A 23,364-nucleotide genomic window follows, 5' to 3' on the forward strand; every position below is an offset into this window, starting at 1 on the left:
GATTCAAATGAACAAAATATTTGTTCTCTACTTTCTGTACAAAGTTCAATATTGGGAAGACAGAAAAATAAAAATCCATCTATCCACTGCCATTCAACTTCTTAACCATCTATTACATGCAGATACTATATACTATTTCTCAATTACTTTGTTAATAATACACTCCAAGCCCATTTCAGATGTGCTCTTCATACAGCAGTCAAAGTGACCTTTGAATAATGACCATCCTAACTAAAAACAAACTCACTGACATCAGGTCAATTCTGAATCAAGACAATCCTCCACTGGTTTCTGAAGCTACAAACCTTTGCTGGAGGAGACTGTGCATGGTATAGCATGTGAATTACAACCACTAAACATTTGGTTAGTAGTTTCAAAATGTAGCACACTATTATCACCAGAGCATATATCATCTCCCCTTTCCCCTTATTTCATATTCATAATATAAATTCAAAACTCCTTACATAATCCAACTGCAAAATGGTCACCAGATATTAATAGACAGACACTTTACCACAGAAGACATTCAGATGGCAAACAGATATGTGAAGAAGTGTTCAAAATCTCTACCTATTGGAGAGAGGCAAGTCAAAACAACTATGAGATATTATCTCACCCCAGCAACAATAGCAAATTCAGCAAAACAGCAAACAACAAATGTTGATGAAGTTGTGGAGAGATTAAAACTCTTATTCACTGCTAGTGGAAATGTAAAATGATATAGTCACTATGGAAAGCCATCTGGCACTTTCTAAAAAAATTGGAAATAGATATATCATTTGACTCTGCAATTCCACCACTGGGAATATACACTAAAGAAATCAGAGGCACACTCTTGATTATTTCAGCATTATTCAAACTAGTAAAGAGATGGAAGCAAACACAAGTACCCATCAACAAATGAATGGTTAGAAAAACTGTGGCACATTCACGTAGTGGACTATTACACAGCATTGAAAAACAATAAACTCATAAAATATTACACAATATAGGGGAGCCTGGAGGACCATTGTGATAAAAGAAGCGTATGGATTGCATTTTTAATTCCATTTCTAGTTCCACCCCCCTTAACTTATGGCTAATTAAGAGCAATTTGGATTAAAAAATAAACAAATAAAAAACAATAACAATAAACAAGCAAAACAAACACTACAACATCTAATCTCAATATTTACATAGTAAGATTCTTTTACAGCCCTTATATTTTGTAAATTTGAGGGTTAGCAATATTAAATAAAATGGGCAGTGAGATGGATATATATAATTGTTGAATGGACTTAAATATATCAATAATTATGAAGATGATATGAGATCATAGTTTATTGATGAAGACATTAGGAGAGTCAGAGCTGACTCAAAGATAATTAATGACCATAATCCTTCTTTATCTATTTTATCTTTGATTGTAGACTTTTTGTTTATGTTATTTAAACATAAATATTCCTGTAAACCTAAATACCAGTATGTAGGGTACATTTATATGCAAGTGTAAGTGAAACGTCCTTTATGGATCTGTTTAGTCATTCCATTATAAATTGTGGAGTTCATTATGAGAGGGATTTATCTATCTATATCTATTATCTATCTATCTATCATCTATTTATCTATCCAGACCATGCTAGTATGGGTCTGTAGAGTGGTGTATTTAGCAAATTGAGGTGTTAAAAAGACATTGACCATAGGAACATAGAAGGCAAAACCAGCTAGAAATTAGGACAGATAACTGAGGGCCCACAACAACTAAATATTCCTCTGTTATTCATAGGATTTTTGAAGGCCTGATATTTCAGAATTGGATGACCAATGCTGCTACTTAGTAAATCTTAGTCTGAAAGCTCTACTAAAACTTTTTCACTAGGTGTGTTCCTACTGGTATTTGAAATACTGGTGACATACCTTCTAGATTCCTGGCAATACTCAAGTGAAGACAGCACATCAACTGATAAAAATGTATCATACTCAGTAGAGCAATTTATAAAAAAAAATCAAGCATATAAGTATATTTAAAATAAAACAAATATTCATGCCATAGGGAATAGAAAGTATGTTGTTTTTCTAGGCCAGTGTATCCGCCAACAGAGCAGAAGTTAAGAGTAGGAATGCCAGGTCAGGTCAGAGTTTCTGCTCACATGAATGATGATCTAGGCCCCAGTATGTGAGCCAGGTCACAGGGAGCACCCCTTCTAGCTTACCATCTCTAATTGAGGCCCTTCTTTCTTTATGGAAACTCTTATCTGATACCCTTACCTAGTCTGCCAAGAAATGCACACTAACATCTGTTAACCAGAATTTGTTGCTTGCTGCCCTGCTGAAATTAGCTATTGTTGCTGAGGTGAGAGGATATCTCATGGTTGCTTTTATTTGCATCTCTCTGATAGCTAGAGATTTCTTACTTTTTTCCATGTGATTATTTGCCATCTGTATTTCTTCTTCAGTGAAGTGTCTATCCACATCTTGTACTCATTTTGCAATTTTGTTACTTAACTTTTTCTTGTTGATATGCTAGAATATTCAATAGATTTTAGATATTAGTTTCTTACCAGATATGTAATTGCAAAATATGCCTCCCCCCAGTCTGTGTGTTTTCTTTTTACTTTATTGGAGAAGTATTTTGATGTGCACAGGCAATCTTTAAATTCAATGCAATCTCAATACAGATACCAATTTTGTTCTTTGATGAGATGGAAAAGACAATTTCCAACTTTGTCTGGAGTGGAAAGAGACCTCAGATAAGCAAAACACTACTGAAAAATGAATTTCTGTAAACTTTCATTAAAATTAAAAAAATTTATTTAAAAAGAGAAACAAGTTAGGAAGCATCACACTCCTCAGTCTCAAATCCTACCACATAAACATGATGGTAAAACAGCATAGTACCGGTACAGTGACAGACAAAAAAAGAAATAGAATAACATTGAAAAACTAGATTTCAACACATTTACCTATGGTCAGTTGTTTTTTTTTTTTTTACAAGGAGATGAAATCAGTCAAGTGAGGAAATAACAGCCTTTCTAACAAATAGTACTGGAAAAATACCAAAACCATCTGAAGAAAACTTAAGCAAGACCCACTCCTCACAACATACACAAAAATCATCTCCAGGTGGAACAGGGAACTAGGAGTAAAACCAAAGACTATAAAATTCATCAGAGAAAAACTAACAACTCTAGAAACCCAAATCTACAGCATGAACAGACTTCCAAGCATAATGAAAAACCTACAGCCAGGGGAGAATAGAGCAGATAAATGAAGCCTCCTAAAAAAAAAAAAAAATCAGAGCTTCCTTTAGAAGGACTAGTAAATCTTTAAAGTTTCCTAGATGAAAAGTCCTTTTGCTTGATAGGTTTGAGCTTCAGGAATAGAAAGAAGTTTCTATAATTGTGCTAATTTTTTATAGTTACTATAACAAATGACTACAAATTTAGTGACTTTTAGAAACCAAAACCAAAGCCTTCAGGATAATTCTGACTCATATCAACCATATAGGACAGAATAGATTTTTCCCATAGTATGTCCAACGATAAAATTCTTCAGAGAAACATTTCTTTGCCACAGGCCAAGCGGTAAGTTTACCTGCTGAGCTTTTGGTTACTAGTTGAGAGTTTTAACCACTGCTCCACTTGGTGTCCTAACAGTGACTTAAAACAACACAGGTTTACCCTGTACCTTGTTGTTGTTGTTCTATGTCATCGAGACACCTGTGACTCATAGCAAGCTTATGTACAACAGCCCTAAACTCTGCCCTATCTTGTGCCAGTCTCACTATCTCCGACACACCTATCCCCATCACCCCAGTCACTGAATCAATCCATCTCATCGAGGGTCTTCCTCTTCTGTGCTGTCCTTCCATCCTCCCAAGCATGACGTCCCTCTCCAAGGACTGGTTCCTCCTTGCAATATGTCCAAATTATTTCAGACGAAGCTTCAGAATCCTTGTCTCTAAGGAGCAGCCTGGCTTCACCCTCTCCAGGAAAAACCTGTTTGTTTTTCTTAGCAGTCCATGGTATATTCAATACTCTTCTCAAACACCATAGCTCAAAGGTATCAGTTCTCCTTCTATCAAGCTTAGAAGTCTGAAATTAATCTCAGTAGGCAAAATATGAGATGTTGGCCAGATTACCTTCCTTTCTGGAGGCTTTAGGTTAGAATACACTTTTTTTCTTCTTGGCAGAAAGCAAAGAGTACCAGAGGAATGTCTGTTTTATTGACTATGCAAAGGGATTTTACAATGTGGATCACAACAAATTGTGGCTAATTTTGAGGAGAATGGGAGTCCCAGGACATGTGATTGTGTTCATGTGAAACCTGTACTTGGACCAGGAAGCTTTCCTCCAAACAGAGCAAGGAAACACTGCATGTTTCAAAATCAGGAAAGAATTCTTTTTTTTTTTAATTCTTGTACCTCCTTATCTATACTATCAATTCATTTTTTGCTGTTCAAGTTGCTCTTCATCAATATATTTCTTCTGAATTGTTGCCTCAGGTGTACTTGCTCTCTTAACGGCATCCATTGTTTCTTCCATTATTTACATCTTCTTCTGAACCTGCTAAGATAACTCCACATCAACATATTTCTTCTGGTTCTCTTTACCTGGGGTATTTATTTGGTCTGCTTTTTTAGAAGGGTGGGTTATTTATTTATTTATTTTTATGATGACTGTGTCATATTGCTGCTTTCTTGACATTATTTGAGTCTTTTCTCAGTAGATGTTAGGTGGTTGTAATTATATAATGACTCAAAGTATGGCAATATTTTGTGAAGAGCCTGTATACTTGTGCTCCTTTCTTGGCAGGAGACCCACAGGGCTGAGGGGCCAACATCAGTGTTTCACCCAAAGTACCTGAACAGCAGAACAGGTAATTTTGTTCCCTTCCATATACTGCTTCTTGGCCTGGTTTGGCCTGACTTGTCCCTTTCTGCTTGAGCTTAAAGGATTCCATGTGGTATCAATAGATAACAGTGATTCACTCAAAGTACCTAAATGGTGGAATAGAAAGTCTGTTCCCATCCGTAAGTCATGTCTCAGCCAGCTTGAGAAAGGAATGTGTCAGGGATGCATCTTATCTCCATATCTTTTCAATCTAAATTCAGGAGGCTAGGCTTTATAAGGAAGAATGTAGCATCAGGATTGGAGGAAGATTGCATCAAGCTACATTATGCAAATGACACAACTTTACTTGCTCAAGTTGAGGCAGACCTGAGGAATTTTCTGCAGAAGGTCAAGGACTGTAGTCTTCAATATGGGGTGAAGCTCAACATCCAGAAGACAAAGATTCTCACCACTGGGCCTATTGGCTGAACCGCGATAGATGGAGAAGAGATTGAGGCTGTTAACAATTACAGTTTGCTCCATAATCAACACTCTTGGTACAAACAGTCAGGAAATCAAAAGACAAATTACCCTGGCAAAATCTGCTGTCAGGCACCTCTCCAGAGTTCTGAGACACAACCAAGTCAGCCTAGAGACTAAGGTGGACCTGATCCAGGCCTTACAATTACTTACAATCCAGGTCTTCACAAGTACTTGCTATGCATCAGAGAACTGGAGAATGACTAAGTATGACAGAAGAAAATCAAAGCCTTTGAGTTGTGGTGCTGGAGAAGAGTCTTGAACATACCATGGACTGCCAAGAAAACAAATATGTCTGTCTTGGAGAGGGTGAAACCAAGTTTCTCCTTAGAGGCTAGGATTTTGAAGTTCCATCTCACATTCCTGGGGCACGTGGTCAGGAGGGATCAGTCCTTGGAGAAGGACATCATGCTTGTTAGGGTGGAGGAACATCACAGAAGAGGAAGACCCTGGTTGAGATGGATTGATATAGTAACTGGGCAATGGAGCAGGTGTGTCAAGTCAGTGAGACTGGATTAAGACAGGACAGGTTTCAGGGCTGTGTACATAGGGTCACTATCAGTCACAGGCCATTCAATGGCACATGATAACAACAGGGGCTCTTTAGATTTTTTAGTCTGTGGCCAAAATATTTCATCATCAAAGCCTGCAGTATATTATAGTGTATGCCATTCTTAAATTAACCTTCTTGCTGGCTATTTTCTCTCCTATTTTCCTTGTTAAGTATTTTTATCTTATAACATACACACTAATGTAATTAGGACATCGTTGGACAGAGAGGTGAAGAGATGTCACTATTTTGCCTATTACAAACCATCCCATATTGCTAAAGGGTAAATTTGAACTTCATAGGGTTTTCTGGGCTGTAGTTTTCACAGATGTAGGCTATCAGGCTTTTTTTTTATGGTTTTGGGGATAAATTTGAATTGCCAAGCTTGTGGTTAGTAGCCAAGTGGAAACAGTTTGTACCCTCCAATGACCTTAACTTATAATCCCTGCCATTGCATTGATTCTCACTCATAACAATACTCCATAGGGTTTCCAAGGCTGTAACTCTCTCTTTGGGAGGATACTGCTCATGCTTCTTCCATGGATCCATACAGAACATACTATGTAGTGTTGTGTCATCTTCCCAAGAATATCAAAATCTTTTAAAATTTAAGTTACATTCCTTGTATTTTGTGTTGTAACATGTATCTATGTTATAATTCAAAGTAGAGTTAAAATCTCACCCATGAGACTTATATACAAGAAATTATTGTTTCATTGACATAGTATTAATTTATACCTCTTCATAAAAAAGCTCTGGTGGTTTATTAATAAAGAGCTACGTTGCCATTCCAAAAGCATGCAAATCAAATCTACTAGCTATTACACAGGAGGAAAATGGGCACTCTCCTCCCTTGTAATTTACTGCCTCTGAAAACCCTTTGGAAACCACTGTTGGGGGGGGGGTCAGCTGAGTCAGTTCTGATTCAAAGTACATAACAATAACAATCACAATCATCTATTTACCATTTCCATTGCTCTATCCCCCCCTCCAGTATATCCCTGAGTTTCTGTCTGGGATAACTTTTTTTCTGCCTAAAAAACTGGTTTAGCATCTATAAAGAGTATGTTGTTGTTGTTACTGATTTCCTTTGAGTCGAGCACAACTTATAGTGACTCTATGAACAAAAAGCCTGAAGCCTTTCTATAATTTCCCCCCATTTATCACCAATATCGGACATGATTTTTCTTTAAGCATCTTAGTCTTTAAAAGTTGTCTTTGATTATTTCATGCTGAGATTAATGAGCACTTGTGTTTATAAAAGCTGATATTTGTTTAAATAATTATTTACAAAGGCATAAATATATTCTACTCTCAGCAAGCATCTTAAAACGTTTACCAGCATTTTGAGTTTATAACACAAAATCTCATATTTCATCATATAACACAACTACAAAGAAATCAGAGCAGGGATTAAACATTTAATTATATTTTCAATTCTTCCCCCTGCCCCCGAATGATATGTTACTTAAGAGCAAAGCTGAGTTTTGAAACAAACAAACAAACAAAACAAAACCCCAACAATTTCTTTTAATATTTAGTTCAGGAATAATGATATTTTTATATTATTTTAAACTTTCTTTGTGTTGTTATTATTGTTAGGGGCCATGAAGTCAAATACAGATAATAGCAACCCTATGGACAACATCTATGAACTTATCTTCTCCTGCCCATCCACACAATCTTTGTTACTACAGTCATTATGTCAGGCTACCTAGTTGAGGATCTTCCTCTCTTTCTTTCTAAACATGAAATCCTTCTCCAAAGAGTTGCTTCTTCTAGCAACATGCTCAGAATATGTGAGATGAAGCTTTATCATCTTTGTCTTCAAGAAACATTCCCCAATTCTTCCTCTGTATTTGTTATTTTACATTTTTTTATGGAAATGGTTTCTGCTCTGAGTACATGTTCTAAATAAGTAAGTATCTCTCTAAATCTAAGTTTTCATTTTAGGACAACTTCCTCTGGAAGAGGAGGTGAAAGATACCCTGGCGAATCTGCTTGGTCTTTACACTGTAAATGATGGGGTTCATCACCGGAGGAGCCAGTAAATAGATATTGGCAATGGCTACGTTGACCAGTGGTGGAGCTTGTTTTGCAAAGCGATGGGTCATGGACAGACTCACCATGGGGACATAGAGGACCAAAACAGCCAGAAAGTGGGAAAGACAGTTATTGAGGGCTTTTAGTCGCTCAGTCCAGGTGGCTGTACCCAGGATATTTCTCAGGATGAGTGCGTAGGAGAGGATAATGAGCACTGGGTCCAAAACGATAATGAGCAGCACTAGAACAAACGCATACCAGCTGTTGACGCGGATGTCAGCACAGACCAGGCGAATCATATCCTGGTGAAGGCAGTAGGAGTGAGAGAGAAGGTGGGAGCCGCAGAAGGGTAGGCGCCTGAGTAGGAAAAGGGAAGGAAGAACAGCCAGAACACAGCGGCAAATGATGGCTATTCCAATCTTACCAATGACGTCATTAGTAAGAACAGAAGCGTAATGGAGTGGACGGCAAATGGCCACATAGCGATCAAAGGACATGGCCAGCAGGACAGAGGATTCCATGAACGAGAACCCATGGAGAAAAAAGAACTGGGCAAAACAGGCTTCAAAACGGATCTTTTGCATATTGAACCAGAGGAGCTGCATGACTGTGGGCAGGGTGGTGAAAGTGAGTCCCAGGTCAGTCAGGGCCAGCATGGAGAGAAATAAGTACATGGGTTGGTGGAGGGATGTGTCTTTGCAGATGATGACGAGGATGGTAGTGTTGCCCATGATGGAAATGGTGTAGAAGCAGCTGAAAGGAATGGAGATCCAGATGTGGAAGTCCTCGTATCCAGGGATTCCCGTGAGCATAAAGTAGAAAGTATCTTGGGTGGTGGTGTTCATGTTGGATAGGTCTGATAAATGAAGAACCAAAATTTGTTTCCCATAATAACAATCTTATCAGTGTTAAAGATTCATTATCTCTTCAAGTTTTATTGAAATCACAAATGTGTACTAAAGTTGCTTTTGATGAGTACTGATGAGCCAGAATACAACTGCATAAATTCTGTCATAAATTTATCTAATATGAGCTACTATAAAAATTATTATACTAGTTTATGTAAAAATTTCTAATGCATTGTTTTCATACTGGATTCTTCCAGTTTCCCTCATACCCCCCATAAAATTGTACAACCCAATGATTAATCCACCACCCCTTACACCCTCATCCCTCTGCTTCCATCATCCCCCCCCCCCAACTTGGATTCTCATACTCATTCTACAATAATGGCTTTATATATTTGTCCTTGTGGAACTGAATCAGCTTACTCAGCATATTCCTCCCAAGCTAAGTAATGATTTATAAAATCACACTGCTCCTGTGTGCCACCTAGTGCCATAATTTCTCAATCCATTCGATTGTGGTTGGACAGCTGGGCTGTTTCCATGTTCTTATGATGGTGAATGAAGCTGCTATGAACATTGGTGAACAAGTCTCCATTTGTACCACTTTTAAACGAAACTCTATGTCATTATCAAATATTTTTTCCCATTCTGTGGCTTTCCTTTTTACTCTGTTGGAGAGAGGCAAATCAAAACAACTATGAGATATCATATCATCCCAGTAAGAACAGCAAAATTTAACATAACAGCAAGCAACAAATGCTGGTGAGGTTGTGGAGAAACTGGAACCATTATTCACTGTTGGTGGGAGTGTAAAATGGTGCAACCGGTGCAACCACTGTGAAAAATTGTGTGGCATTTTCTCAAAAAATTTGCAAATAGAGATACCATTTGACCCAGCAATTCCACTACTGGGACTATACTTTAAAGAGACCATAACCGACATCCAAGCAGATATATGCACACCCAAGTTTATCGCGGCTTTGTTCACAATATCAAGGAGTTGGAAACAACCCAAGTGCCCATCAACAAACGAATGGCTAGAGAAGCTGTGGTATATTCACACAATGGAATACTACAGTGCATTGATAAACAAGGAACTCATGCAATATTATTCAAAATGGGTGACTCTGGAGGACATTATGCTGAGTGAAGTGTCTCAGTCACAAAAGGACAAATATTGCATGGTGCCACTATTGTAGAATGGGACTGACATCAGGGAGAGAACAATTTAAAAGTGATATATGATAGGGTATTATGGTTGTCACAAGAATCCAGAATTAAGGTTGCATAGTGGAGTGTACACAGGGCTGTGGGGTGTGTGTGGGGGGGGGATTGTATACTAATGAAAGAATTTTTCTTTTACTTTTCAAAGAGAGAAATGGGCTGGGATAGGGAGAGGGCTGGGCAGGGAGAAAAGTGCAACAAGGAATGAATGGAAATCCAAAATCTCTGTAATTGTTCATTAAAATTAATAAAATAAAGTTTATTATTTATTATTAGAATGGGACTGACATCAGGGTTGGGGTGAGACTGAGAAAAACTGGATAAATTATGTATACTGTATTGAAACAGATGAGGGAAAGAAAAGATTAAAGGCTATATATGATTGGGTATTATAGCTATGACAAGAGTCCAGAATGAAGGCTGCATAGTGGAGTGTACTAGGACAGGGGTGGGGGGGAGGGAGAGGGGAGGAGAATTGTATACCAATGAAGGAGTTTTACTTTTCAAGGAGAGGAGCAAACTGGGGGCAGGGAGGGGTGGGCAGGGAGAAAAGTGTAACAATGAATGAATGGAAATCCAAAATCTCTGTAAATGTTCATTAAAATAAAAAAAAATAAATAATAATAACAGAAAAAGAAACTCTATACCTTGTACTTACACTATAATACAATTCATACTTTCTGAGAACTTTGTATTCTTGTCTTTACTTTCCCCTGGATATGTCTTTATACAAATGTATTTGGAATTATGCATACACTAACTGTTCAGAAAGATTATTTTCAATTATTTGCTATGCTTCTGAAAGCTGGACAGTGCATAAGGAAAACAGAAGAAAATTAATGCCTTTGACTACTGGGTTGGAGAAGAGTACTGAACATCCATCCCATGGATTGCCAAAATGAAAACCAAATACATCTTGCAGAAAGTGCAGCCAAAGTGCTCTTTGGAGGCAAAGATGATAAAGCTTCACTTCATATACTTCAGGCATGTTGCTATGAGGGGGCCATTCCTTGTAAAGGGACATGATACTTGGAAAGGCAGACGGCCGGCAAAGAATAGGAAGACCCTCAACCAGGTGGAATGGCAGTGACTGAGGCAATGGGCTCTAGTGTGCCAGGAAATGTAAAGATGGTACAGGATGGTACAGGATAGGACAAGATTCAGAACTGCTGTTCACAGGGTAGCTATAAGTCATACTTTACTTGCCAGCACCTAATAACACAACAACAGCATACACTAACTGAAAGTGCTATTAATATTTCAAATATCTTTATAGTAACCAAATACAAAAGACTGATTTTAGTTAATTTTCTGCTAGAAATACAGAAAAAATCCCTTTCTATTTACTTATAAACATGACATTGATAAAAAAGCATTATCATATTTCTTGCTTGAGTAGCTGTATGGATTATATTTATGATAATTATTATATGTAGTATTAGTGTAGTAAGGAACTCTCGTGGTCTAGTGGCAAGAAACTGCGCTTCAATCCTGAAGCCATGTGGTTTGAATCCATCAGCTGCTCCATGGGAGAAGGATAGGCAATCTCCTCCCATGTGATTAACCGCCCCTGAAAACTCACAGGAGGGCCAGTTATGGGCCAATTCCAATTTGATGGTGTATAACAAAAGCAACAACTAGTATAGTAGAAGATTGTAGAGATTGAACAGAGGTTCAGTGTGCATATTTTAAAAGTGATGTCTATAGAAACTCTCTAAGAGCAATGATGTCAGTCTGGAGACCAAGGTGTGCCTGATTCAGGCCACAGTCTTTACAATTATTTGCTGTGCATAAGAAAGCTGGACAATGACTGAGGATGATAGAAGAAAAAGCCATGCCTTTGAGCTGTGGTGCTGGAAAAGAATATTTAATATAATGGACCGCCAAGAGAACAAACAAGTCTGTTTTAGAGAGCGTGAAACCAGGATGCTCCTTGGAAGCTCCTTGGAGGTAAGGACTTTGAAACTCCATCTCATATACTTTGGGCATGTGGCCAGGAGAATCAGTCCTTGGAGAAGGACATCACACTTAGAAGGGTGGAGGGACAGTACAGGAGAGGAAGACCCCCGAATGAGATGAATTGACACAGTAAGATTACCAGTAATAGGGTTAGGTATGTTGGAAACAGTGAGATTAGGTCAGGATAGGGCAGGGTTCAGAGCTATTATACTTAACTTTATTCCAAATATGTTTTATGTACTATGATTCACAGGTGATTTCATGGTACCTAATAACAACATCCAAGAGTTAAATTAAATGGGTGGATATAAGACAGAAGTGGGATGTGTGTGTGTGTGTGTGTGAGAGAGAGAGAGAGAGTACACAAGAGATGTAGAAAGAGAAAATTACATGATAATAAATACATTATCCGGAAATCTATCACAGATCAGAATATTTTAGAATCTACATTTGACTCATTTTAACCTCAAGGCACACCTAAGGTCAAAAAGTACACATTAAGAGGAAAAGAAATAGCATGGAAAGATGTTTAGTACCAGTAAAAGTTTGGCAATTTAACTCTATTATAGCAGTTAAAATCCTGGGCTTTGTTAACCTAGTGCATAGTTCTACTCATCAGGACATCATAAGGCGAGATTGAGCCAATAGTAAACAACAACAGTAACAGTAAATCGATTTCTAGTTTTTCATTTACTTCTCACTACCGGTAAAATTCTTAGAGATCTCCTTTCAGGAATGGAGGGTGGGGACTTCTGCATCATATTGTATGAGTAATTTATAGACTCCTTTAAATTTCTTTCAGTCTAACTTCTTTGTTCCTATGATTTATCTTTGTGTGGCAAGGTCTAGGCATGATTACTAGAAAATATTGAGAAAATAAAAGATGAAAACATGTTATCTTCATATTACCTTCTAAAACTCACTGCAGGAAAATTATATGGCTGGTAAACGACCAGCCTTCCTTTCATAACAGCATGGTCCAGAAGTTCTTGCCTGGTTAATCCTGATTTTAGCTCAATCTTCAGTTATATGTCCTTATGCTTCCCCCAATGCCTCCCTAAGTTAAGACATTTATGACAGAGAATAAAAAAAGGAAAATGGAAATGGATGCACTATAGCCAAGTAAAGGCCAATTTCGGGATAGAATTAGTTAATGGAGGGTCTCTGGAAAGAAAGCAAGTTATTCTAATTAACATGCTTTGACAGTATTTCACCACAAGTTTGGTATAAAAGAGATTAATGGAAACAGAGTTAGTGTAGCACAATGATAAAAATCTGGATAACTCACTTCATTTCATGTTCTTTATCACATCTCCTGACTCCAACCACACTTCTCATCAATGTATCTATGAAAGTGGGTATTCTTCATTCCCTCCCTGCGCAACATTCTCTGTTCGCACCATATTTCACCCAAGTGTTCTCTCTTGTCACTAATCATTCATGGGGCAGACCAGCCTCACCTGTGCACACACAGCAGTATTTAAATGTTCTCTTATGCTTCGATTGTTTGTTTCATGGCTGAATGTGGTTATATACTCCTGAAGAAGCCCAGGCTGGAAAGTAGGAGGTGGGTGGGGAAACTTCTGGAAAAGTCTTGCGGGAATATGAATATAATGCTCTGAGACTTGAGGTCCTAAGGGATAGTACCAGAAGCCAGTAACTTGTTTAGGAGTACTAAGAAGTAAGTACTTGTTCACTGTACTAAGAAAACTTTATTACTTTATTTGGTCCTATGTAAGAGAAATATCCTCTTGAAAATAGTTCTAAGTCTCTTTGCATCCATATTTGGTGAGCTTACGGGTAAATTGTAATTGGGTCAGCTTAGGTGTTACTGCTACTATGTATGCTTTGCAGGCAACAACTACACACATTCTTAAGAGAAATATTTTTTTTTCAGGGATTTTAAATTTGTTTTCAACTAATAGAAAATATCTAACCATTATAATTTAAATTTTAGTGATATTAATAACTTAGGTAATAGATTTTACCCCTCAGAGTTGTCCACCAATTTATTTAAAAATATTTTTAAAGCACTGTGAACAAAATTTAAAAGTAAATGACCTCAACAATTGTCTGAACACTCAGTCTGAGGATAAAACAATCAACCAACAAATAACTATATATATATATATGTAATTACACTTTATTTGTATTGAGTACCATTGAGTCAGAACTGACCCATAGCTAAATGTCAAGTGGATTTTCAGAGGCAATATGCAACTTTTATATGTGATTATATAGAACCTGGTTTTTATGAGGAGGAACGAGGCATCAGAATTGGAGGAAGACTCATCAACAACCTACGTTATGCAGATGGCACAACCTTATTTGCTGAAACTGAGGGGGACCTGCAGAGCTTGCTGCACAAGGTCAAGGACTGCACTCTTCAATATAGATTGAAGCACAACATCAAGAAGAACAAGATTCTCACCACTGGGCCAGTTGGCAGCACCAACGGAGATGGATGGAGAAGAGATTGAGGTTAACAATGCAGCTTTCTTGGCTCCTCAATCAAAACTCTTGGCACCAACTGTCAGGAAACCAAATGCAAATTGCTTTGGGAAAATATGCTGCCAGGGACCTCTCCATAGTACTAAGAAGCAACAACTTCAGTCTAGAGATTAAGATGCACCTGATCCAAGCTATGGTCTTCACAATTACTAGATATGCATCAGTAATCTGGACAGTGATTAAGGATAACAGAAGAATTGATGCCTTTGAGGTGTGGTGCTGGAGAAAAGTTTTGAACATACCATGAACTGCCAAGAAAACAAATAGGTCTTTTTTGGAGAGGGTCAAACCAAGTTTCTCTTTGTAGGCTAGGATTTTGAAGCTCTCATATACTTTGGGAATGTGACCAGGGAGTACCAGTTCTTGAAGGACATCATGCTTGGAAGGATGGAGGGACAGCACAGAAGAGGAAGACCGCAAATAAGATGAATTGATACACTAACTGGTGCAATGGGGGTAGGTGTGTTGGAGTCAGTGAGACCAACTCTAGACAGGAATAGTTTCAGAGCTGTTGAACATACGATCACTGTGGTAGCATATCACTTGACAGCACATAACAACATGGGAAAGACTCGGCATAAAAAACAATGTATATTACTTTGTAAGTAAACTTGTATAAAATTAAAAAAAACTTTAAAAAATCACTCAGTATTCAGCAGGTACTTATTATTGGGCAAAAAGTAGGTAATGCAAAAGTATGAATATCTTATAAGGTCACATGAGAAGAATCTAGTCAATTTTCTGACAGATATTTTCTTATGATCATCTGTGTTCTCTTTCATATGACTGTAACTTATTTAGTTTAGGAAAAGAATGTTTTGTTAGGTAAAGCATATTTGTTCTTTAACATTTTCACATATTTTTTTTAATCTCCTGAAATAAATTTGTGATAATATTTGATTGTTGGGTCCTTATAATGTAGTGCAGAACATGCTGAGCCAGTATTGGAAAGGTTAGAGGTTTAAGTTGACTCAACTCTGTGGAAGAAACAGGGGTATAGAAAACTAGATAAGTCATTATGAGTTGGATTAAAATCAAAAGTAATGGATGATTTTAAGGTTATTGAGGGAAATAGTCAAAACTCTTATGAAAAAGAAAGATGTATCTTTTTATAGATAGAAGTTACCATGTACCCTATAACTTCTTTCTCCCAAATGGTTGGATCTCCACTCTGGGAAAACCTATGATAAGTGTTACCCAGACATTGATGTAATTTCTTATGCAGTTATGGGTTTATTCAAATTTTCTACATAGGTCTGTATTTGTTTCAATACATCATGTGCTTCTAGAAATTTGTCCAGTTTTCTGATTTTTCAAATGTTTTGGACTACAGTTCCTCATTACATTTTGTTACTGTCCTTTTATTTCAGTTGGTTCTGTTATGTCACTCTACTTTCTTGTACATATAATTTAAGCATTTGTGATTTTTTTAAATTATTAAACCTGCAAGTGATCTGTCATTTCATTAGTCATTTCAAAGAGCCAATTTCTACGTTTTTTTTCCTCTCACTTTTTTCTTTAGTTTATTTCTGCCGTTATTTTAATTAATAGTTTTCTTTGGAACACTGTCAGTTTTTTGGCTACCCCTCTTCTGATTTTTGGAGTTCTTAAGTCAAAATTCTGACTTTGGGCCGTTCTTCTTTTTCCATGCATGTATGTGTTACTATAAATTGCCTTCTGAGCATTATTTTCAATACATTCCAATTTTTTTTTATCTCAAAGTATGTTACGTCTTCATTATCATTTCTTTCTATTTGTGCTGCATTAACTAGGCAAAGGCATTTGATTGTGTGGATCATAACAAGTTGTAGCTGACATTGAGAAGAATGGTAATCCCAGAGCACTTAATTGTGCTCATTTGAAACTTATACCTACACCAGGAAGCTCTTGTGTGAACAGATCAGGGGTACACTAGATGGCTTAAAATTAGGAAGAAAGTGTCTCAGAATTATATTCTCTTTCCATACCTATTCAATCTGTACGCTGAGCATATTTTTCAAGAAGCTGGCCTCTATGACGAGGAATGCAGTATCAGTACAGGAAAGAAGATTCATCAATAACCTGTGTTATGCAGATGATACAACCTTGCTTGCTGAAAGGGAGGAAAACTTGAAGTACTTGTTACAGAAGACCAAGGAATGCAGCCTTCAGTATGGATTACATCTCAATGGCAAGAAAACAAAGATTCTTACTACTGGACTGATAGGCAACATCTTGATGGATGAAGAAGAGATTGAAACTGTCAACAACTTTATCTCACTTGGATCCACAATTAATCCTCTTGGTACCAGCAGACAGAAAATCAGGAGACATACTGCACTGGGAAAATCTGTAGTTAGGGACTTCTCAAAATTATTAAGGAGCAATTATGTCAGTTTGCGAACTTAAGTTGCATCTGATTCAGGCCATAGTCTTTCTGATAACTTGTTATGCTTCTGGGAGCTGGGCAATGAATAGGAGTGGCAGAAGAAGAATTGATACCTTTGAGTTGTGGTGTTAGAAAGGAGCACTGAACATCTCATGGGCGACCAAGAGAACAAATATATCTTGGAGATGGTAGAGCCAGAATATTCTTTGGATGCAAGAAGGATGAAACTTCACCTCACATGCTTTGGGCATGTTGCTATGACAGGTTTTTCCTTGGAGGGGGATATGGTGCTTGGAAAGGTAGAGGGTTGGCAAAGGAAAAGACTCTCAGTCAGATAGATTGACATGGTGACTGCCACAGTGGGCTTTAATGGGTTGGGACGTATAAGGATGACACAGGATAGGACAGGATTCAGATCTGTTGTTCATAAGGTCACTGTGGGGCATACTTTACTCAGTAGCACCTAACAACAATAATCTGTTCACATTTTTTCCCATTGTGTGAAATTTCTACATGACTTCTTCCACAGTCAACATACGTCCTTTCACCAGTTAATTCTCATCTTAAGTAACTCTTGCTCTGGCAAGTTTTTCCTTATCTCTGAGAAGTTTTGTATGTGTTCCCCTTAGAAAAGTATCATTATTATACTAATAAAAGTATTCTGTAAATGTATATTAAATATTTTTTTGTGATTCCTACTATATCTTTGTGTGACATACTTTGGGCATGTTGCAAGGAGGGACTGGTCCTTGGAGAAGGACATCATGCTTGGAAGGGTGAAGGGATGAAGAAGAGAGAAGGAGAGCCCTGATGAGATGGAATGATACAGTGACTGGGGTGATGAGGGTAGGTGTGTTGGAGACAGTAATGTTGGCACAGGATAGAGTAGGTTTCAGAGCTGTGGTACATAGGGTTTCTATGAGTCACAAGTGGCTCAATGGCACATAGCAACAGCAACAACTATATCTTAAGACTCTAAAGGGTGGAAAAAAGACTTATTCACTCTAAATATAAAATGATAAATGTAAATTAAATTAGTCAATATTTTACATAAAGCAATTTAAATACAAGAAATGAAATTATTTCATTCTCATGATTGTTAGTATACTTTTTGAGATTCTTCTAGATTAGAATTTATGTACTTACATAAACAGAATAAGCAATTGGAATCTATAATCCTCAGGACCAAAAAAAAAAAAAAAATAAAAAACGAAAACCCTGAAACCCACCTAGTACACTCTCCACCTTTGAAGTATGACATACAACAGACATGAACAGATTTTATAAGCCTGAAGTCACCAGATGTGATCTTCACATGAACAAGTCTTAGTATCTTGCCCTAGCTGATAACCTAGCTTCCAATTTTTCTCTCCTATCCCTGAGGAAATACCTGAGCACTCCCAGCTGTGCTCTTAAAAAGGAGAGGAGGAGAGAGAGTTGAAACTCTGGAGATATGACTTCAACTTTCTGGGCCTATTAAACAGATTTTGGCTTGGAAACATCTCTAATGAGTCTTTAAATGAAACATAAGTATGTTCCCATTCTACAATGGATCTGTGAACTGGGTCAGTGCCAGAAGCAGCAATATGCAATGATCCATCCCTCTCAAACCTGATTTCAGATTCAGACAAGGAAAGAAGACAGAAGATTTTCTAGAAGACTGAAACCAGCTAATACAGGTGATAGCTAAGGTTCAGATTTTTCTTCTTTTAACACATGTTCAAGGCACAATGTTTCATTTTGGGGTTTCTAATCTCTGACTGTTAGATTAGACAAGAATAACTGTGACTGTCATACATACTTTGCCAATCTCCTTAGCCAAAAGTTTATGTTCAGATTTCCTTAGAAATAAGCAAACATTTGTGTTGACAATTTTTTTAAAAAGACTGCTTCTTAAAAATATTGTGAATTCTTGTCAATAGGCTTCATTATATAAAAAAAAAAAAACCCTCCCAGAGGTCCAGATGCTGGCCATCTTACCCTAGAATCTATGTGACTCTATATTTCTATCCTAGTTAAGAGAATAGAGGGTATGTAGAAGTAAATTAGGGAACACGGGAGTCACTCTGCATTATTTATTTACTTGCTTAGACTTCATATGAGTTGAATTAATGATTCCCACTTAGTCTAAGATTTCTTTCCTATCGTTTCACTTTGCAATTACCAAAGATTTCTCTGGAAAACCACTGAAGTCAAGGTATTTTTCTTAATTTGAGTGTATTTAACTATTTCCACAGAGACATTTGTATGCAGGGCATTATTACATTATCTAGAAATCCTTTTCTTGTAAAAGGTTGAGATGCATGACCAGTGTTTCACATTCTTAGAGCCTCCACAAGTTCCTGTATGTCCTATTTTTTTTTTGAGCCAAAGCTTCTAAGAAAATGTACCCTCTTTATTTCTCGAAGATTTTCTGTTAATGAAAATAAGAAATAGACATGCCATGTTTAAAATCTTAAACTTGTATTACCAACATTAGAGAAGACATAATTAATTTTTAGAGAGAAGTAGTTAACAATGGGAGAATGAACCGCTAGAGGGTTGGTTCCAACTCTACAGTACACAACAGCTAACAATATGTGAGTTTTATTAAATCTCTTTTGGTTACTCACATCCCTACAATAGTGAGGCTTTCTATTTTAAGCAATATTAATTAACACTTTACTTTTAATTAGGAATATCTTAATATTTCTTTCTCATTTAAAATAAACTTACTATTTCTTTCTAATTAAGCACAGAGAAAACCCAAAATCACCCACTATTTCAATTCTGTCACACAGTATATAATTCTTTTCTTCTCCTGCAGGTGAATATAAGCAGAAATACTCTTGACCTCTGAATTCACTACCTCCAAGTATGAATATTTTAACTGCTACAGCCATGGCATCTTCATGCTGGAAAAACTGAGTGGTTGGGTCCGTCGTTCCTAGAAAGCTGTTCTTTAAGTGTGAGCCCACCATGTGGACCAATATCAGTTCTGCCCCCTTTTTGTTGACTGGCTTCCCAGGTCTAGAGGTTTTTCATCAATGGATCTCCATCCCCTTCTTTGTAGTCTACTTCTCTGTGCTTCTAGGCAATGGTACGCTTCTCTATCTCATTAAAGATGACCACAGTCTCCATGAACCCATGTACTACTTTTTAGCCATGCTGGCAAGTGCAGACCTCATGGTGACACTGACCACCATGCCTACTGTCATGGGCGTATTGTGGATGAATTACAGGAAGATAAATCACACATCATGCTTCTTGCAGGCCTATTTTATCCACTCTCTTTCCATTATAGAATCAGGCATCTTACTGGCAATGGCCTATGACCGTTTTATTGCTATACGGAATCCTTTGAGATACACATCTATTCTCACGAGTACGTGGTTGGTAAAGATAGGTGTGGGTGTATTTATGAGGGGGTTTGTCTCCATCATGCCTGTAATCATTCGCCTTTTCTCCTTCTCATATTGCCGCTCTCATATTCTCTCCCATGCTTTCTGTCTTCACCAAGAAGTCATGAAACTGGCTTGTGCTGATATCACCTTCAACAGGATCTACCCTGTAGTTCTCGTCTCTCTAACAGTCTTTCTAGATGTTCTGATAATTCTCTTCTCCTATATTCTAATTCTTAAAACTGTCATGGGCATCGCCTCTGGTGAAGAGCGAGCCAAGGCCCTCAATACCTGTATTTCCCACATTGGTTGTGTTCTTATCTTCTATGTTACAGTGATTGGTCTGTCATTTATTCACCGGTTTGGGAGGAATGTGCCACATGTAGTTCACATTATAATGAGCTATGTCTACTTCCTCTTCCCTCCCTTAATGAACCCTATCATCTATAGCATCAAGACCAAGCAAATTCAAAATGGTATTATCCGCCTTTTGTCCAAACACAGATTTAGCAGTTAAACATCAACTTGGATAATGGTCCATGGAAGAAAGGTGCATGGGATTTCTCTAAACAAAGGATCAAAGACTTCAACTCTCTTGAAATCTGATATGGGAGTATCTAAATGAGATAATAATATTTATGACGCTTTATAGCAAATTAATAAGTTGTGAGTATGATTGTGCCTGGGCATTTGTGTGTGTATATGTGGTGGGGGGAGAGGGTCTTCAGAAAATATGAGTCATCTTATTTTTACTATTCTCCATTGGATAAATGCAAGTTTATCCAGGTTTAGCTTACTAACATTTATAACATAGTTTTGAAATGGTTCCTCTTATTTACCTTTTCTCTGTATAAATAAATGAATATACATTAAATAAACTTTAAGAACAAAATGTCACTATCTCTCAAAACTTTTCCTACTCCTAACCCATAGAAACTACTGATTTGTTGTCTCTAAGTAAAGTTTTTTCTTTTGGGGAATGTTATATAAATAAAGTTAAACAGAATGCAATGTCATTTTAAAGCTTCTTTTACTCGGCATAATGTCTTTGAGATTCATCCAAGTTATGTTTACCAATATCCCATTATGTGAGTAGTTCATTGTGGATGGAGAGCTTGAAACTGTCAATAGCTTCATCTTGCTTGGATCCATGATTAATACCCTAGGTGCAAGCAGTCAGGAAAGAAGGAGACACATTGCATGATGTTGGGAAGGGTGGAGGGTCAGCAAAGGAGAAGACCCTCAATCAGGTGGATTGACACAGTGACTGCTGCAATGGGCTCTTGTGTATCAGGAAGTGTGAGGTTGGTGCAGGACAGGACTAGGTTTAGATCTTTTGTTCATAGGGTCACTATGAGTTGTACTCAACTTGACGGCACCTCACAACAACAACAATTCCATTATATGGCAATAACATATTGATCTTTTCCCTAGAAAAATATAATTTTCCAGTTACTGTTTTCCAGCTATTTGCCAATAATTTCACTAGGTTAACATCTTCCTCAATTTCTGCTGTCTGTTCTGCTGTGATCACCCTTTTTCAGGATAACTCTCTAAATTTTCATCAACTATATCCTAAGCCCAAATTGTAGATTCCTGAATCTGCCTTTCTTTCTAGGTCTCTTCCTTAAACATGTGGCAGAAACCACTTATGACTAGACTTCTCCATTGTATGTATCTGTGTCTCTCCTAAACTATTCGCTCATGGACACTGTGCTCACCTACTCTCTGCATCTGGTTTCTTGCTGATTTAACTGGCTTCACTCACTAGTCTTGGCTCCTCTGATAGCCCACATAGGCCTCTTGACATTATTATCAAGTGTTATCACTGCAAAACAACTGGACGTAAAAGTATTGTTGATAGATGAGGACCTGGAACAGAGCTAGCAAAACAGTGATAAAGACAAACAAGGACAAGGTTTTTACAATTCAGCAAGTAGAAAATAGAGGAATTTCTCTAAGGAATCAATTTGATGGTCTGAAACTTAGTTTTACTATGTGTCCAGGTTGTGACAATAAAGGAATATCATCTATCATGTGTTCATTGTTTATTATTGTTAGTGTCTAAAAAACTTCACAGTTGTATTTACTACCTACAGAGATGTTTCTACCTGGTTTTCACTATAAACCATAAGAGACATGTTAAGAGACTGAAGGTTAATCTACCTAAGAAAGGATACATCAAATAATTTATCCAAAACTACACAATATGGAGTTCAAACAAACTTATCTAGAAAAACAAAGTATTGGGGCAAATTAGAGAAGTCTTTTTTTTATTCTTCTACTAGTCAGAACAAGAGTGAGGTAGAAAATGTGATTCACCCACTACTCTGTGTAAGAGTGTTCAGGGGAGGGGAGGGATAACTAAAAAAAAGTCACATCTGATATATGGGGGTGAGTGATTCTGTTGGAAAGAGGAAGGAAATTGGAAAGCCTTGGTTTGTGATAACGTTTGGGCTGAAATGTATCTATATGCCCATAAGTATTTGTCAACAGTTTTAGTTTGCTAAGTTCCACAATGAACACTCTTGATAGCAGCAGCCAGGAAATCAAGAGAAAAATTGCATTGGGAAAGTCAGCTGTCAGGGACCTCTCCAGAGTACTGAAGAGTAACAACGTCAGGCTGGATACTAAGGTGTGCCTGATCCAGGCCCTAGTCTTCGCAGTTGCGTTCTATGAGTCAGAGAGCTGGACAGTGACTACATGATAGAAAGAGAAATGATGCTTTTGAACTGTGGCACTGGAGAGGAGTGTTGAATATACCATGGACTTCTAGTAGAAAAAAACAAGTTTGTCGTGGAGAGAGTGAATCCGGGATGCTCCTTGGACGCAAGTATTCTGAATCTTCGTCTGACGTATTTGGGGCATGTTTCAAGGAGAGACTGGTCCTTGGAAAGGATGCTGATTAAATTTAGACTCCTAACAAGCCTGTGAGCACAGAGAACTGCCACATATTTTTTTGGGCTATAAATCTTTACAGAAGCAGACTCCCTTATTTTTTTCCTGAAGTGTATCTGATGGATATAAACTGCTGAACTTGAAATTAGTGGTCAAGAATTACTGTGCTATTATTGTTGTTGTTATGTGCCATCGAGTTGCTTGTGACTCATAGCGACCCTATGTACAACAG

General features: G+C 37.5%; 2 protein-coding genes across 2 annotated transcripts; one reads left to right on the top strand and one right to left on the bottom strand.

Moving 5' to 3' along the window:
• Positions 1 to 7,850: 7,850 nt before the first annotated feature.
• LOC102876172 (olfactory receptor 51Q1-like) lies at positions 7,851 to 19,814 on the bottom strand. Its single transcript, XM_006885663.1, has 2 exons — positions 19,703 to 19,814; positions 7,851 to 8,842 (listed from the first exon to the last, which is right to left on the bottom strand). The coding sequence occupies exons 1-2, from the start codon at positions 19,812 to 19,814 to the stop codon at positions 7,851 to 7,853; spliced, it is 1,104 nt and encodes a 367-aa protein (XP_006885725.1).
• LOC102852196 (olfactory receptor 51B2-like) lies at positions 19,813 to 20,751 on the top strand. The gene has a single exon (XM_006885501.1). It carries the CDS (start codon positions 19,813 to 19,815, stop codon positions 20,749 to 20,751), a length of 939 nt encoding a protein of 312 aa, XP_006885563.1.
• Positions 20,752 to 23,364: the final 2,613 nt, after the last annotated feature.

Source organism: Elephantulus edwardii, unplaced genomic scaffold (assembly GCF_000299155.1).
Source record: "Elephantulus edwardii isolate Elephantulus edwardi_28Jun2011 unplaced genomic scaffold, EleEdw1.0 scaffold00044, whole genome shotgun sequence".
NCBI classification, from domain to species: domain Eukaryota; kingdom Metazoa; phylum Chordata; class Mammalia; order Macroscelidea; family Macroscelididae; genus Elephantulus; species Elephantulus edwardii.

What these genes read in the sequence shown, in the direction of transcription:
- LOC102852196 (XM_006885501.1), top strand. Translation starts at nt 19,813, where the DNA reads ATGTGGACCAATATCAGTTCTGCCCCCTTTTTGTTGACTGGCTTCCCA.
- LOC102876172 (XM_006885663.1), bottom strand. Translation starts at nt 19,814, where the DNA reads ATGGTGGGCTCACACTTAAAGAACAGCTTTCTAGGAACGACGGACCCA. An exon ending in TAAAATATTCATACTTGGAG is followed by an intron (nt 8,843 to 19,702) that starts GTAGTGAATTCA and finishes AACACTGATAAG; the next exon opens with ATTGTTATTATGGGAAACAA.